Source organism: Ranitomeya variabilis, chromosome 3, assembly GCF_051348905.1.
Source record: "Ranitomeya variabilis isolate aRanVar5 chromosome 3, aRanVar5.hap1, whole genome shotgun sequence".
In the NCBI taxonomy this organism is placed as follows: domain Eukaryota; kingdom Metazoa; phylum Chordata; class Amphibia; order Anura; family Dendrobatidae; genus Ranitomeya; species Ranitomeya variabilis.
This window is the reverse complement of record NC_135234.1, coordinates 773,316,026-773,334,298: the sequence shown is the minus strand read 5'-3', so window position 1 is coordinate 773,334,298 and position 18,273 is coordinate 773,316,026. Positions and strand designations below refer to the sequence as shown.

At 44.9% G+C, this 18,273-nt stretch overlaps 1 protein-coding gene across 4 annotated transcripts in view; it reads left to right on the top strand.

The window, feature by feature from the left end:
- LOC143817438 (beta-arrestin-1) overlaps positions 1–18,273 on the top strand; it is a 239,291-nt gene that overhangs the window by 166,644 nt on the left and 54,374 nt on the right. For all 4 annotated transcript variants that reach the window (XM_077298840.1, XM_077298843.1, XM_077298844.1 and 1 more), the window contains exons 4-10: positions 8,097–8,141; positions 8,807–9,003; positions 10,122–10,181; positions 11,176–11,243; positions 13,615–13,750; positions 15,852–15,936; positions 16,012–16,084. In XM_077298840.1, coding sequence (XP_077154955.1) covers positions 8,097–8,141; positions 8,807–9,003; positions 10,122–10,181; positions 11,176–11,243; positions 13,615–13,750; positions 15,852–15,936; positions 16,012–16,084 — 664 coding nt within the window. The remainder of the gene's footprint in view (positions 1–8,096; positions 8,142–8,806; positions 9,004–10,121; positions 10,182–11,175; positions 11,244–13,614; positions 13,751–15,851; positions 15,937–16,011; positions 16,085–18,273) is intronic.

Sequence of the window (18,273 nt, the reverse complement as noted above, 5' to 3'; positions counted from 1 at the left end):
TTATCATGTATCTCTGTATACAGGGAGCTCCCCTAGTGGTGACTGCAGACAGGATCTTATCATGTATCTCTGTATACAGGGAGCTCCCCCTAGTGGTGACTGCAGACAGGATCTTATCACGTATCTCTGTATACAGGGAGCTCCCCCTAGTGGTGACTGCAGACAGGATCTTATCATGTAGCTCTGTATACAGGGAGCTCCCCCTAGTGGTGGCTGCAGACAGGATCTTATCACGTATCTCTGTATACAGGGAGCTCCCCTAGTGGTGGCTGCAGACAGGATCTTATCATGTATCTCTGTATACAGGGAGCTCGCCCTAGTGGTGGCTGCAGACAGGATCTTATCATGTATCTCTGTATACAGGGAGCTCCCCCTAGTGGTGGCTGCAGACAGGATCTTATCACGTATCTCTGTATACAGGGAGCTCCCCTAGTGGTGGCTGCAGACAGGATCTTATCATGTATCTCTGTATACAGGGAGCTCCCCCTAGTGGTGGCTGCAGACAGGATCTTATCACGTATCTCTGTATACAGGGAGCTCCCCTAGTGGTGGCTGCAGACAGGATCTTATCATGTATCTCTGTATACAGAGAGCTCCCCCTAGTGGTGGCTGCAGACAGGATCTTATCACGTATCTCTGTATACAGGGAGCTCCCCTAGTGGTGGCTGCAGACAGGATCTTATCATGTATCTCTGTATACAGGGAGCTCCCCCTAGTGGTGGCTGCAGACAGGATCTTATCACGTATCTCTGTATACAGGGAGCTCCCCCTAGTGGTGGCTGCAGACAGGATCTTATCATGTATCTCTGTATACAGAGAGCTCCCCTAGTGGTGGCTGCACACAGGATCTTATCATGTATCTCTGTATACAGGGAGCTCCCCTAGTGGTGGCTGCAGACAGGATCTTATCATGTATCTCTGTATACAGGGAGCTCCCCCTAGTGGTGGCTGCAGACAGGATCTTATCACGTATCTCTGTATACAGGGAGCTCCCCCTAGTGGTGGCTGCAGACAGGATCTTATCATGTATCTCTGTATACAGAGAGCTCCCCTAGTGGTGGCTGCACACAGGATCTTATCATGTATCTCTGTATATAGGGAGCTCCCCCTAGTGGTGGCTGCAGACAGGATCTTATCATGTATCTCTGTATACAGGGAGCTCCCCCTAGTGGTGACTGCAGACAGGATCTTATCATGTATCTCTGTATACAGGGAGCTCCCCCTAGTGGTGGCTGCAGACAGGATCTTATCATGTATCTCTGTATACAGGGAGCTCCCCCTAGTGCTGGCTGCAGACAGGATCTTATCATGTATCTCTGTATACAGGGAGCTCCCCCTAGTGGTGGCTGCAGACAGGATCTTATCATGTATCTCTGTATACAGGGAGCTCCCCCTAGTGGTGGCTGCAGACAGGATCTTATCATGTATCTCTGTATACTGGGAGCTCCCCCTAGTGGTGGCTGCAGACAGGATCTTATCTTGTATCTCTGTATACAGGGAGCTCCCCCTAGTGGTGGCTGCAGACAGGATCTTATCATGTATCTCTATACAGGGAGCTCCCCCTAGTGATGGCTGCAGACAGATTCTTATCATGTATCTCTGTATACAGGGAGCTCCCCCTGGTGGTGACTGCAGACAGGATCTTATCATGGATCTCTGTATACAGGGAGCTCCCCCTAGTCGTGGCTGCAGACAGGATCTTATCATGTATCTCTGTATACAGGGAGCTCCCCCTAGTGGTGACTGCAGACAGGCTCTTATCATGTATCTCTGTATACAGGGAGCTCCCCCTAGTGGTGACTGCAGACAGGATCTTATCATGTATCTCTGTATACAGGGAGCTCCCCCTAGTGGTGGCTGCAGACAGGATCTTATCTTGTATCTCTGTATACAGGGAGCTCCCCCTAGTGGTCACTGCAGACAGGATCTTATCTTGTATCTCTGTATACAAGGATCTCCCCCTAGTGGTGGCTGCAGACAGGATCTTATCATGTATCTCTGTATACAGGGAGCTCCCCCTAGTGGTGGCTGCAGACAGGACCTTATCATGTATCTCTGTATACTGGGAGCTCCCCCTAGTGGTGGCTGCAGACAGGATCTTATCATGTATCTCTGTATACAGGGAGCTTCCCCTAGTGGTGACTGCAGACAGGATATTATCATGTATCTCTGTATACAGGGAGCTCCCCCTAGTGGTGACTGCAGACAGGACCTTATCATGTATCTCTGTATACAGGGAGCTCCCCCTAGTGGTGGCTGCAGACAGGATCTTATCCTGTATCTCTGTATACAGGGGGCTCCCCCTAGTGGTGACTGCAGACAGAATCTTATCATGTATCTCTGTATACAGGGAGCTCCCCCTAGTGGTGGCTGCAGACAGGATCTTATCCTGTATCTCTGTATACAGGGGGCTCCCCCTAGTGGTGGCTGCAGACAGGATCTTATCATGTATCTCTGTATACAGGGAGCTCCCACTATTGGTGACTGCAGACAGGATCTTATCATGTATCTCTGTATACAGGGAGCTCCCCCTATTGGTGACTGCAGGCAGGATCTTATCATGTATCTCTGTATACAGGGAGCTCCCCCTATTGGTGACTGCAGGCAGGATCTTATCATGTATCTCTGTATACAGGGAGCTCCCCCTATTGGTGACTGCAGACAGGATCTTATCATGTATCTCTGTATACAGGGAGCTCCCCCTAGTGGTGACTGCAGGCAGGATCTTATCATGTATCTCTGTATACAGGGAGCTCCCCCTATTGGTGACTGCAGGCAGGATCTTATCATGTATCTCTGTATACAGGGAGCTCCCCCTATTGGTGACTGCAGACAGGATCTTATCATGTATCTCTGTATACAGGGAGCTCCCCCTAGTGGTGACTGCAGACAGGATCTTATCATATATCTCTGTATACAGGGAGCTCCCCCTAGTGGTGGCTGCAGACAGAATCTTATCATGTATCTCTGTATACAGGGAGCTCCCCCTAGTGGTGACTGCAGACAGGATATTATCATGTATCTCTGTATACAGGGAGCTCCCCCTAGTGGTGGCTGCAGACAGGATCTTATCATGTATCTCTGTATACAGGGAGCTCCCCCTAGTGGTGGCTGCAGACAGGATATTATCATGTATCTCTGTATACAGGGAGCTCCCCCTAGTGGTGACTGCAGACAGGATCTTATCATGTATCTCTGTATACAGGGAGCTTCCCCTAGTGGTGGCTGCAGACAGGATATTATCACGTATCTCTGTATACAGGGAGCTCCCCCTAGTGGTGGCTGCAGACAGGATATTATCATGTATCTCTGTATACAGGGAGCTCCCCCTAGTGGTGACTGCAGACAGGATCTTATCATGTATCTCTGTATACAGGGAGCTCCCCCTAGTGGTGACTGCAGACAGGATCTTATCATGTATCTCTGTATACAGGGAGCTCCCCCTAGTGGTGACTGCAGACAGGATCTTATCATGTATCTCTGTATACAGGGAGCTTCCCCTAGTGGTGGCTGCAGACAGGATATTATCACGTATCTCTGTATACAGGGAGCTCCCCCTAGTGGTGGCTGCAGACAGGATCTTATCATGTATCTCTGTATACAGGGAGCTCCCCCTAGTGGTGACTGCAGACAGGATCTTATCATGTATCTCTGTATACAGGGAGCTTCCCCTAGTGGTGGCTGCAGACAGGATATTATCACGTATCTCTGTATACAGGGAGCTCCCCCTAGTGGTGACTGCAGGCAGGATCTTATCATGTATCTCTGTATACAGGGAGCTTCCCCTAGTGGTGGCTGCAGACAGGATATTATCACGTATCTCTGTATACAGGGAGCTCCCCCTAGTGGTGGCTGCAGACAGGATCTTATCATGTATCTCTGTATACAGGGAGCTCCCCCTAGTGGTGACTGCAGACAGGATCTTATCATGTATCTCTGTATACAGGGAGCTCCCCCTAGTGGTGGCTGCAGACAGGATCTTATCATGTATCTCTGTATACAGGGAGCTTCCCCTAGTGGTGGCTGCAGACAGAATCTTATCATGTATCTCTGTATACAGGGAGCACCCCTAGTGGTGGCTGCAGACAGGATATTATCATGTATCTCTGTATACAGGGAGCTCCCCCTAGTGGTGACTGCAGACAGGATCTTATCATGTATCTCTGTATACAGGGAGCTCCCCCTAGTGGTGGCTGCAGACAGGATCTTATCATGTATCTCTGTATACAGGGAGCTTCCCCTAGTGGTGGCTGCAGACAGAATCTTATCATGTATCTCTGTATACAGGGAGCACCCCTAGTGGTGGCTGCAGACAGGATATTATCATGTATCTCTGTATACAGGGAGCTCCCCCTAGTGGTGGCTGCAGACAGGATCTTATCATGTATCTCTGTATACAGGGAGCTTCCCCTAGTGGTGGCTGCAGACAGGATATTATCATGTATCTCTGTATACAGGGAGCTCCCCCTAGTGGTGACTGCAGACAGGATATTATCATGTATCTCTGTATACAGGGAGCTCCCCCTAGTGGTGACTGCAGACAGGATCTTATCATGTATCTCTGTATACAGGGAGCTTCCCCTAGTGGTGGCTGCAGACAGGATATTATCATGTATCTCTGTATACAGGGAGCTCCCCCTAGTGGTGACTGCAGACAGGACCTTATCATGTATCTCTGTATACAGGGAGCTCCCCCTAGTGGTGGCTGCAGACAGGATCTTATCATGTATCTCTGTATACAGGGAGCTCCCCCTATTGGTGACTGCAGACAGGATCTTATCATGTATCTCTGTATACAGGGAGCTTCCCCTAGTGGTGGCTGCAGACAGAATCTTATCATGTATCTCTGTATACAGGGAGCTCCCCCTAGTGGTGGCTGCAGACAGGATATTATCATGTATCTCTGTATACAGGGAGCTTCCCCTAGTGGTGGCTGCAGACAGAATCTTATCATGTATCTCTGTATACAGGGAGCTTCCCCTAGTGGTGGCTGCAGACAGAATCTTATCATGTATCTCTGTATACAGGGAGCTTCCCCTAGTGGTGGCTGCAGACAGGATATTATCATGTATCTCTGTATACAGGGAGCTCCCCCTAGTGGTGACTGCAGACAGGATCTTATCATGTATCTCTGTATACAGGGAGCTTCCCCTAGTGGTGGCTGCAGACAGGATATTATCATGTATCTCTGTATACAGGGAGCTCCCCCTAGTGGTGACTGCAGACAGGACCTTATCATGTATCTCTGTATACAGGGAGCTCCCCCTAGTGGTGGCTGCAGACAGAATCTTATCATGTATCTCTGTATACAGGGAGCTCCCCCTAGTGGTGACTGCAGACAGGACCTTATCATATATCTCTATATACAGGGAGCTCCCCCTAGTGGTGACTGCAGACAGGATCTTATCATGTATCTCTGTATACAGGGAGCTCCCCCTAGTGGTGACTGCAGACAGGACCTAATCATGTATCTCTGTATACAGGGAGCTCCCCCTAGTGGTGACTGCAGACAGGATCTTATCATGTATTTCTGTATACAGGGAGCTCCCCCTAGTGGTGGCTGCAGACAAGATATTATCATGTATCTCTGTATACAGGGAGCTCCCCCTAGTGGTGACTGCAGACAGGACCTTATCATGTATCTCTGTATACAGGGAGCTCCCCCTAGTGGTGGCTGCAGACAGAATCTTATCATGTATCTCTGTATACAGGGAGCTCCCCCTAGTGGTGACTGCAGACATGATCTTATCATGTATCTCTGTATACAGGGAGGTCCCCCTAGTGGTGGCTGCAGACAAGATATTATCATGTATCTCTGTATACAGGGAGCTCCCCCTAGTGGTGACTGCAGACAGGACCTTATCATGTATCTCTGTATACAGGGAGCTCCCCCTAGTGGTGGCTGCAGACAGAATCTTATCATGTATCTCTGTATACAGGGAGCTCCCCCTAGTGGTGACTGCAGACATGATCTTATCATGTATCTCTGTATACAGGGAGCTCCCCCTAGTGGTGACTGCAGACAGGACCTAATCATGTATCTCTGTATACAGGGAGCTCCCCCTAGTGGTGACTGCAGACAGGATCTTATCATGTATTTCTGTATACAGGGAGCTCCCCCTAGTGGTGGCTGCAGACAGGATCTTATCATGTATCTCTGTATACAAGGAGCTCCCCCTAGTGGTGGCTGCAGACAGGATCTTATCATGTATCTCTGTATACAAGGAGCTCCCCCTAGTGGTGGCTGCAGACAGGATCTGATCATGTATCTCTGTATACAAGGAGCTCCCCCTAGTGGTGGCTGCAGACAGGATCTTATCATGTATCTCTGTATACAAGGAGCTCCCCCTAGTGGTGGCTGCAGACAGGATCTGATCATGTATCTCTGTATACAAGGAGCTCCCCCTAGTGGTGGCTGCAGACAGGATCTTATCATGTATCTCTGTATACAGGGAGCTCCCCATAGTGGTGACTGCAGACAGGATCTGATCATGTATCTCTGTATACAAGGAGCTCCCCCTAGTGGTGGCTGCAGACAGGATCTGATCATGTATCTCTGTATACAGGGAGCTCCCCCTAGTGGTGGCTGCAGACAGGATCTGATCATGTATCTCTGTATACAAGGAGCTCCCCCTAGTGGTGGCTGCAGACAGGATCTGATCATGTATCTCTGTATACAGGGAGCTCCCCCTAGTGGTGGCTGCAGACAGGATCTGATCATGTATCTCTGTATACAAGGAGCTCCCCCTAGTGGTGGCTGCAGACAGGATCTTATCATGTATCTCTGTATACAGGGAGCTCCCCCTAGTGGTGACTGCAGACAGGATCTGATCATGTATCTCTGTATACAGGGAGCTCCCCCTAGTGGTGGCTGCAGACAGGATCTGATCATGTATCTCTGTATACAGGGAGCTCCCCCTAGTGGTGGCTGCAGACAGGATCTTATCATGTATCTCTGTATACAGGGAGCTCCCCCTAGTGGTGACTGCAGACAGGATCTGATCATGTATCTCTGTATACAGGGAGCTCCCCCTAGTGGTGACTGCAGACAGGACCTTATCATGTATCTCTGTATACAGGGAGCTCCCCCTAGTGGTGGCTGCAGACAGGATCTTATCATGTACGTCTGTATACAGGGAGCTCCCCCTAGTGGTGGCTGCAGACAGGATCTTATCATGTACGTCTGTATACAGGGAGCTCCCCCTAGTGGTGGCTGCAGACAGGATCTTATCATGTATCTCTGTATACAGGGAGCTCCCCCTAGTGGTGACTGCAGACAGGATCTGATCATGTATCTCTGTATACAGGGAGCTCCCCCTAGTGGTGACTGCAGACAGGACCTTATCATGTATCTCTGTATACAAGGAGCCCCCCCTAGTGGTGACTGCAGACAGGATCTGATCATGTATCTCTGTATACAGGGAGCTCCCCCTAGTGGTGACTGCAGACAGGACCTTATCATGTATCTCTGTATACAGGGAGCTCCCCCTAGTGGTGACTGCAGACAGGATCTGATCATGTATCTCTGTATACAGGGAGCTCCCCCTAGTGGTGACTGCAGACAGGACCTTATCATGTATCTCTGTATACAGGGAGCTCCCCCTAGTGGTGACTGCAGACAGGATCTGATCATGTATCTCTGTATACAGGGAGCTCCCCCTAGTGGTGACTGCAGACAGGATCTGATCATGTATCTCTGTATACAAGGAGCCCCCCCTAGTGGTGGCTGCAGACAGGATCTGATCATGTATCTCTGTATACAGAGAGCTCCTCCTAGTGGTGGCTGCAGACAGGATCATATCATGTATCTCTGTATACAGGGAGCTCCCCCTAGTGGTGACTGCAGACAGGATCTTATCATGTATCTCTGTATACAGGGAGCTCCCCCTAGTGGTGGCTGCAGACAGGATCTTATCATGTATCTCTGTATACAGGGAGCTCCCCCTAGTGGTGGCTGCAGACAGGATCTTTTCTAATCTTATGTAGGGAAGGGGACTACAATCTATTATTCCCTGTTAATCTGCTGAATTCTCTGATTTGCTCCCAGTGTCTGTACCTATGATTATACAAATTGTTATACTTTTGTGTTTTTCTAGATGGCGTTGTTTTGGTGGACCCTGAATATCTGAAGGAAAGAAAAGGTAATGTATCTGATGGCTAAATGTATATTGTTAAAAGTAAAATCCCAAGATTGGGTGAGGAAGGAGTTATCTAACTATATCCACTTGTTCAGTGAAAGTTCTTTGAGGTTCCTCAGGGGCGGGGCAAGTATCAGGAACATTTACTTTTATTTCACCATATATCATCCCCCACCTCCACAGGAGACGGACTTTCTCTGACATTTGTATTGAGTCCAAGGTCACTGTGCAGAAGTGAAGGAATATTTTCATCACATAATTAGAAATGTTGAAGGGTCTGTCCTCTGGGACCCCCACTGATTATAATGTAGGAGTTTCAGTGCCCACCGAACACCTACCGTGCCGGGACTGGTAACGCTTTCCATGCTGTACAGTTTTGTGATCCCGGTGGTTTGGATAAATCCTACAAAGTACGAGCAGTTTATGGATCTAAGACAAAAAGTGACCCTAACCAGCTCCAGAAGGAAGCAATCAGCCGAGGGACCTGGATCTATTTCTAGAGAATTTTTAGTCGTTTTCTGTTGAGAACTGACATTTTCTGAACATTTTTCACCTCCAAGAAATGAGTCCTCCCATTAGCGGTGGTGGCGGAGCGGAGCCCCGTGTGGTCGGCGGATCGTCCTCCTCCCGCCTCTCGTTACCGCCGCCTCTGTCTCTCGTTCCTCCAGTGTTCGTGACGCTGACTTGCGCTTTCCGCTACGGACGCGAGGACCTCGATGTTCTCGGTTTGACCTTTCGGAAGGATCTTTTCGTGGCCAACATCCAAGCTTTCCCGCCCGTCCCAGAAGAGAAGAAGCCGCTGACGCGACTGCAGGAGCGCTTGATTAAGAAGTTGGGTGAGCACGCCTACCCGTTCACCTTCGAGGTAGGAGACCATCCTTCATGTCTACTCAAAAAAAAAATGTTACAAATAAATCACATTTTTTTCCCAAAAATTTCCCCTAACCAAAAAAATGATATATTTTTTCATTTCCACATAAGATACGTTTGTTTCCATTCTTATTATCTGAGTTTCTTCATAGAACAGCGCCACAGCTGTGCTCAGGTTGTGAGTGGTACTGCAGCTCCTCCGCTGTCACTGAGCTGCTGTACCAGACCCGACCTGCGGACAGACGTGGCACTGTTCCCAGTAGAAGGCCGCCATGTGTTGTACTCTCTCTCACAGTCTGGACACCATTTACACAGGATTTCTGACTTGTCTTTGCTTTTTCGATCATGTCCTGAACCCCCGAGCTGCTGCCACAATATTTCTAGTTCCTTCTTACACAACTTTCCGCATCTTCTGCCGGTTCAGGGTCTGTATTTTACCAAAACTGGGAAATGTAATTCTCAGCCTCGGAAAGTCTGGAATCAACTCCAAATTGTTAGGAAGGTCCACTTTTTTCTAAGCCCGGCCCTTTTTTTGATCTTCCATTGTTGGGAATGTCCTCGTAAAATCTGGACTGCCTGCAGGTGAATATTCAAGTATTGAAACTTAGAAAGGAGCCCGGGTCTGTATCAGTGTCTTCCGGGAAACAAGTAAAGGGAATCTGTCAGTAGGTTTTGTTACGTAATCTGACAACAGCATGATGTAGGGGCAGAGACCCTGATTCCAATGATGTATCACTTAGTTTTCTGGGTGCAGCAGTTGTGATAGAATCACAGTTTTCTGTACTGCAGATGTAGCAGAGCTTGAAATGCTGAGCCCTGTGTGACTCTGCCCACACCACTGATTGCCATATATAACCCCGCCCACACCACTGATTGGCAGCTGTGTAGAACCCCGCCCACACCACTGATTGGCAACTTTTTGTGTACATTGTATATCTATAGAAAGCTGCCAATCAGTAGTTGGAGCGGATTTGGACCAGGAGGCACCAGAAAGCTAGTCCGGTAGTCATAATCTCCTGCTGATAAAACTCTGATTTTAGGGACCATTATTAGGATGAACTGTGAAGACCAATAATGTGCAGTGAAAATACAGATTTTGGTTTTGTTTTCCAGATTCCTCCCAATCTGCCATGTTCTGTCACTCTTCAGCCCGGCCCTGAAGACACAGGAAAGGTTTGTAGTCACAACCGAGGGTGACAAGCAGGAAAGTGGGGAAGAAATGAAGGGACAGATAGAGGTGCACTTTACTGATCCCGGGGGTCCTCACTGAGACCGTTACTAGGGAGGTGAAAGAGAGATAGTGCCAAAGATGAAGACAGGGTGATGATAATGAATCTGGTGGTGGAGATAAAGGTGGTGGAGGTCATGAAGGTGGAGGTGGAGAGGTGGAGGTCATGGAGGTGGAGGTCATGGAGGTGGAGAGGTGGAGGTGGAGAGGTGGAGGTCATGGAGGTGGAGAGGTGGAGGTGGAGAGGTGGAGGTCATGGAGGTGGAGAGGTGGAGGTCATGGAGGTGGAGAGGTGGAGGTGGAGAGGTGGAGGTCATGGAGGTGGAGAGGTGGAGAGGTGGAGGTCATGGAGGTGGAGAGGTGGAGGTGGAGGTCATGAAGAGAGAGGTGGAGGTGGAGAGGTGGAGAGATGGAGGTCATGAAGATGGAGAGATGGAGGTCATGAAGGTGGAGAGATGGAGGTCATGAAGGTTGAGGTAGAGAGGTGGGGAGATGGAGGTCATGAAGGTGGAGGTGGAGAGGTGGAGGTCATGGAGGTGGAGAGGTGGAAGTCATGAAGGTGGAGAGGTGGAGGTGGAGGTGGAGAGGTGGAGGTCATGGAGGTGGAGAGGTGGAGGTGGAGAGGTGGAGGTCATGGAGGTGGAGGTGGAGAGGTGGAGGTCATGGAGGTGGAGGTGGAGAGGTGGAAGTCATGAAGGTGGAGAGGTGGAGGTGGAGGTGGAGAGGTGGAGGTCATGGAGGTGGAGAGGTGGAGGTGGAGAGGTGGAGGTCATGGAGGTGGAGGTGGAGAGGTGGAGGTCATGGAGGTGGAGAGGTGGAGGTCAGCTTCCCCTGATCACTACTCGCCTCACTGGATGGTGGATCTATGAGGTATTTCTATATAGTGCACCTTCTTCAGACTGTTGATTTCCTCACCTCTTCTTGTTCTCCATCACTCAGGCCTGCGGTGTGGACTATGAAGTGAAAGCTTTCTGTGCTGAAACCCTGGAAGAAAAGATTCATAAGAGGTTAATAGATAATTGACTGAACAGTTATATATTTTTCTATCTGTCTATTATCCATCTATTATCTATTATTTATCTATTATCTATTATCTATCTATCTATTATCTATTATCTATCTATTATCTATCTATCTATTATCTATTATCTATCTATCTATCTATCTATCTATCTATCTATCTATCTATCTATCTATTATCTATCTATTATCTATCTATCTATCTATCTATCTATCTATTATCTATGTATCTATCTATCTATCTATTATCTATCTATCTATCTATCTATCTATCTATCTATCTATCTATCTATCTATCCATCCATCCATCTATCTATCTATCTATCTATCTATCTATCTATCTATCTATCTATCTATCTATCTATCTATCTATCTATCTATCATCTATCTATTATCTATCTATCTATCTATTATCTATCTATCTATCTATCTATCTATCATCTATCTATCTATCTATTATCTATCTATCTATTATCTATCTATCTATCTATCTATCTATTATCTATCTATCTATTATCTATCTATTATCTATCTATCTATCTATTATCTATCTATCTATCTATCTATCTATTATCTATCTATCTATCTATCTATCTATCTATCTATTATCTATCTATCTATTATCTATCTATTTATCTATCTATGTATCTATTATCTATCTATCTATCTATCTATCTATCTATTATCTATCTATCTATCTATCTATCTATCTATCTATCTATTATCTATCTATTATCTATCTATCTATCTATCTATCTATCTATCTATCTATTATCTATCTATCTATCTATCTATCTATCTATCTATCTATCTATTATCTATCTATCTATCTATCTATCTATCTATCTATCTATCATCTATCTATCTATTATCTATCTATTTATCTATCTATCTATCTATTATCTATCTATCTATCTATCTATCTATCTATCTATCTATTATCTATCTATCTATCTATCTATCTATCTATCTATCTATTATCTATCTATCTATCTATCTATCTATTATCTATCTATCTATCTATCTATCTATTATCTATCTATCTATCTATCTATCTATCTATCTATCTATCTATTATCTATCTATTATCTATCTATCTATCTATCTATTATCTATCTATCTATCTATCTATTATCCATCTATCTATTATCTATCTATCTATCTATCTATCTATCTATTATCTATCTATCTATCTATTATCTATCATCCATCTATCTATCTATTATCTATCTATTATCTATCTATTATCTATCTATCTATCTATCTATCTATCTATCTATCTATCTATCTATCTATCTATCTATCTATCTATCTATTATCTATCTATCTATCTATTATCTATCTATCTATTATCTATCTATTATCTATCTATCTATCTATCTATCTATCTATCTATTATCTATCTATTATCTATCTATCTATCTATCTATCTATCTATCTATCTATTATCTATCTATCTATCTATCTATCATCTATCTATCTATCTATCTATCTATCTATCTATCTATCTATCTATCTATCTATCTATCTATCTATCATCTATCTATCTATCTATTATCTATCTATCTATCTATCTATCTATCTATCTATTATCTATCTATCTATCTATTATCTATCTATCTATCTATTATCTATCTATCTATCTATCTATTATCTATCTATCTATCTATCTATTATCTATCTATATCTATCTATCTATTATCTATCTATCTATCTATCTATCTATTATCTATCTATCTATCTATCTATCTATCTATCTATCTATCTATCTATTATATATCTGTTTATCTATCTATCTATCTATCTATTATCTATCTATTATCTATCTATCTATCTATCTATCTATTATCTATCTATCTATCTATCTATTATCTATCTATCTATTATCTATCTATCTATCTATTATCTATTATCTATCTATCTATCTATTATCTATCTATCTATCTATTATCTATCTATCTATCTATCTATTATCTATCTATCTATCTATCTATCTATCTATCTATCTATCTATTATCTATCTATCTATTATCTATCTATCTATCTATCTATCTATCTATTATCTATCTATCTATCTATCTATTATCTATCTATCTATCTATTATCTATCTATCTATCTATCTATTATCTATCATCCATCTATCTATCTATTATCTATCTATCTATTATCTATCTATCTATTATCTATCTATCCATCTATCTATCTATCTATCTATCTATCTATCTATCTATCATCTATCTATCTATTATCTATCTATCTATTATCTATCTATTATCTATCTATCTATCTATCTATCTATCTATCTATCTTTCTTCGCACTGTTGCCTCATTCATTTCAATTATCTCATTTTTCTCAGGAATTCAGTGCGATTAGTAATCAGAAAAGTGCAGTATGCTCCGGAGAGGCCGGGACCCCAACCGATGGCGGAGACCACGCGACAGTTCCTGATGTCAGACAAGCCGCTGCACCTGGAGGCATCGCTGGATAAAGAGGTGACTGCACTGTAGGATCCGGAATACTGGAGATTATGGGATCCTCGCACCATATTGGATCTCTTCACCGCTTATACTAATCCTTCTCTGCTCACTTTTATGGATTTATGGAATTTCTGCAGGTTATCCACATATTGTGTTGAGTTGAATTCTCCTCCTCCAATCACAAAGCTGAGAATTTGTTACAGTTGTATCCATTCTGCCTAATCCCTCATGAATGAATTATTAGCACAACTCTCCGGGGTTCTGACTTTTTGTTACAATGTATAAGCGCAGGAGCGGCAGGCTGTTAGGCTAGGTTCACATTGCGTTAGGGCAATCCGTTTAGCGCTAGCGCTAGCAGATTGCGCTAACGCAATGTATTTTTAGGGGTCGCGTTTGGGGTTCGCGTTAACGTCCCCGCTCTCGCAGATCCCCGATCTGCGAGAGCGGGGAACGGACCTCGGGCACGCCGCGGACGCTGCAAGCAGCGTCCGAGGTGCGCTACAAAAGAACGGCACATCGCTAGCGCAAGCCGAAAAAGGCACGCGCTAGCGATGCGCTGCAGGCGAAAAGAACATTGCTGTCAATGGGTGTGCTAACGGACCCGTTGCACGGCGTTAATTGCGACATTTTCGCCGTGCAACGCTGTCCGTTAGCGATCACCCAAAAACGAAATGTGAACCTAGCCTTACTTGGCAGACTGGATACAATCTGGCAGTGCTAATGATTTGATCAGGATTGCTTTCCTCCCTTCTGGAATATTTCCTTGTATTGACAGGTAGCAGAGATCTTGGAAACCGTGATCTATTCATCAATATGATTACGTGTTATTTTTCCCAAGAGAATTTACCATTTATTTTATGAAGACACTAGAAATTCCTGTGCAATGTATGTAGAGCGGCCAGACCGGCCCCTAGAGGACAGAACACCAGTTTGGGCTCAGTTTATTGCCCACATCATGAAATGGCAGCTGTAGAGCTCAGTAAAATGTAGTTTTTATTAAAAATGTGTTTTTATTTTGTCCCCCTAATCTCTGTCTCCTTGGAGAGATATTCACTGGTAAAGCAGAGGATATAATTTATGATAAGGACAAGGAGGCATTACCAGAAATTCTTCTTAGTGGGTGTGTACTTTATCCACTGCATCATTTTGACCAATCATAAGCAAGAGGTTTCATGCAGGGGACAAAAGTAACACGCCCCCAGTGAAGCTTAGACCTGGTATTCTCCTCTGAGACATGTAATGACCGACAGCCCTGATCTCTGCACCTACTCTGATGAGTACGGCAGAGCTGAGAGTCATGGCAGACAACATGTAACAGCTTTCATCTCCAGACACTGTTGGCTCTGCTCTACTGCCTTTTCCCCAATACTGACAGTGCTGTGAGATGAAAGCTGCAAAAGTTGTTTGCTGTACTCTAACCAGTAGGAACTCATGGCTGTCTGTCATTACAATTCACAGGAGAAATCCTGTCTAAACTTCTTTATCCCCCTACATGACGCCTCCTTCTTATGATTGGTCAGGACTTTCCAGGGCATTTTGCTCCTCTCTTTCTTCATGTGTTCAATACTTTTCCCTGTGTCATATCTTATTAATTTATTACACACAATTTATGGACATCTATGGTGATCTATTTTTCTGTATGGATGGGATGGGTTGTTACCGACATCCAGTGTGAATTTCATGTCAATAGCAGCTTTAGGAATAGATTTACTTAGAAAATTAGTGACGTGTTCAATACTTATTTCACCCACTATATGTATATATATATATATATATATATATATATATATATATATATATATATATATATATATATATATATATATATAACAACAGTTCTGAACATAAGAAATACAAGTAAAACAAACTAAAAGAAAACATATAAAACAGACTTTAAAAAAAAGATGAAATTAAAATGAAAAACAGACAAAAACACTAAAAATTAGACCCAAAAAGGTGCAACTGTAATAATGAATGGGGCCCCGGTGTCCGTCACGGCTGGTCTCTGGTGCCCTCTGCAGGCAGCCTTGAGCACTGCAGCTGTTGTTGACCCCACGTCTGACCTTCTCCATTGTTCCTGTGATACAGTTTGTTACTGTTGTTGTTTTCTTTGCAGATTTATTACCATGGAGAACCCATCAACGTCAATGTCCACGTCACCAACAACACCAACAAGACTGTGAAGAAGATTAAAATCTCGGGTGCGCCCCGATTGTGTCCTGTGTGTGAATTAACCCTGTATTGTGCGGCATCTTGACACTCGTGTCTCTCCGCAGTGCGCCAGTACGCCGACATCTGCCTCTTCAACACCGCCCAGTACAAGTGCCCAGTAGCAGTGGAGGAGGCTGAGTGAGTACACGTCTTTATCTCCCGGCCCCCCGTCTCTGCTTTCTGGGGGTGACTGTGATACAATAGAAAAGACCACATGACATCCCCCAACCACCGTCACCCGGACCCCAGAACTAACGTCAGCGGAGTCTGGGAATCACCCATGTGTCATCATGTCTGCACTAACCATATTACATCAGGTCTCATCCTCCAGGTCTTTTATTAAATAAAATAAAAATACTTTACATGACAATAACCAAGATACATTACAAATAAAACACCACAGAACAAAACATAAGAACAAAGCTCCAATCAGACGACAACAAACGACAAAAATCACAAAGAAATAAACCAGAAATGGAACCAAAATGGAGAAAGTTCATGACCTACAAATCAGGGACGAGAAAGAAAAATTCCAATAAAAATAAAGCAAAACTAAAAGACAACAAACAAAATACTCATAACTACATGAATACCCCTGTAAAAATTTTACATAATAAATAGTATAAAATCATGTAAGACCCCCGGCCCAGCTTCATTCATACTACTATATACAACCCCAACTACATTCACACCGTCCTATATACAATATTATATACAATATATACACTATAAACACATTATACTAAACCGAACACATTACAACACCGCAAACACAACAAAACCCTACCGGTCCCACTGCCTTACCTTACAGCCCCCCCCCCCTTACACCACCACATTCACCCTACAACAAACCTAAATACAATACAGTGTGCAAAATTTATTTATTTATTTTTCCTTAATATATATACACACCTACTCTAACTATCCCGCCACCCCTGATCCAGCTCTGGCCACAAAGTTCAGGAATTATCCGAGCTAGGATCAGGCCCCAAAGTTTTTCCCCAGGCGGGGCCTGGGCCAGGCCAGATCAGTCTCTTATCACCGCCGTTGAACCCCCCAATCCCCCCACCCAACCTAGCTAAGACCCTCTATTATACACACTATATACAATATATACAATACACTATATACAATATATACATAAACCAACATCACAGAACACAACCTACATACTCACCACCCAAGGCTCAAGTTCGATGCCTGCAAACCTTCTATTCAAGGAACAGAAATACAAAACAAAAAACTAGGGTGTAAAGACATCAGCCCCCCACCAGGATATAGGAGCGCTAACGGACTAAGGCACCCCGAAGGAGAAACCCCTCCAGAGATGGGCCGCCCTCCGGGCACCCAGTCTTTCGCACTCCAGAGAACGCACCTTCACCAGGGCACCTAGGATGCTGCTACAAACTTCATCTACACGGAGGATTTTACTCTGCGTCGTAACTAAAACTCGTGCGTTCCACGTGAAGTACCTGACCACTGCGCTAAGAATAAAGTGGCTCGGTCCCTTCTCCCGAGGTCTCTGAACGCTCCATAGGCCCACTCGGCATAGGACAGAGTGGCCAGCCGCGGCCAACCAATGGAAGCACCCACCCTGTTGTACACCTCTGTATTAAAGGGACAATGAAGCAGGAAGTGCTCCATGCTTTCCAGCATGGTAGCGCAATCCTCACGGGGACAATTCCTGTCCACGGAGCTCCTGTGCTTCAAATTGTCCCTCACATACAACTTACCTTGGAAGCAGCGCCAAGTCAAGTCCCAATACTTCTTGGGGATCCTGCTAGAATTTAACAAACTTAACCCAACCTCGATCCCGACTCAGGCAGTCCCTGAGGACCAATGGTCTCTGAAAATGCGAAAGCAAGACCCGCATGTCGAGGAGTTTCCTCGGGAGGGACCTCACTTCCCACATTCCCAGACCCCACCGGCGCATCATTTTCAGAACATGGGTAACATAAGCCGGGAGATGCCCGTGCGGTGTGCGAAGATCCTTCAATCTTCCCCCTGTCTCCCATTCCTGGAAGAAAGGCTGAAACCATCCTTTGCAGGAGAATACCCACGGAGGAGCCCTCTCTTTCCAGAGGTTTGCCACGTTAACTTTCAAAAAGGTGTTCACTAGAAACACCACGGGGTTCACCATATTCAACCCCCCTAGTCTCCTCGTGCGATAAGTGACCTCACGTTTGACTAGGTTTAGTCTATTCCCCCATAACATCTGGAAGAACAGACTGTAGACCCGTGTCCAGAGAGGCTCCGGCAAGACACAGACGCTGCCCAGGTAGACTAACAAGGGGAGCAGGAAAGCTTTGCACAGGTCAACCCTTTCC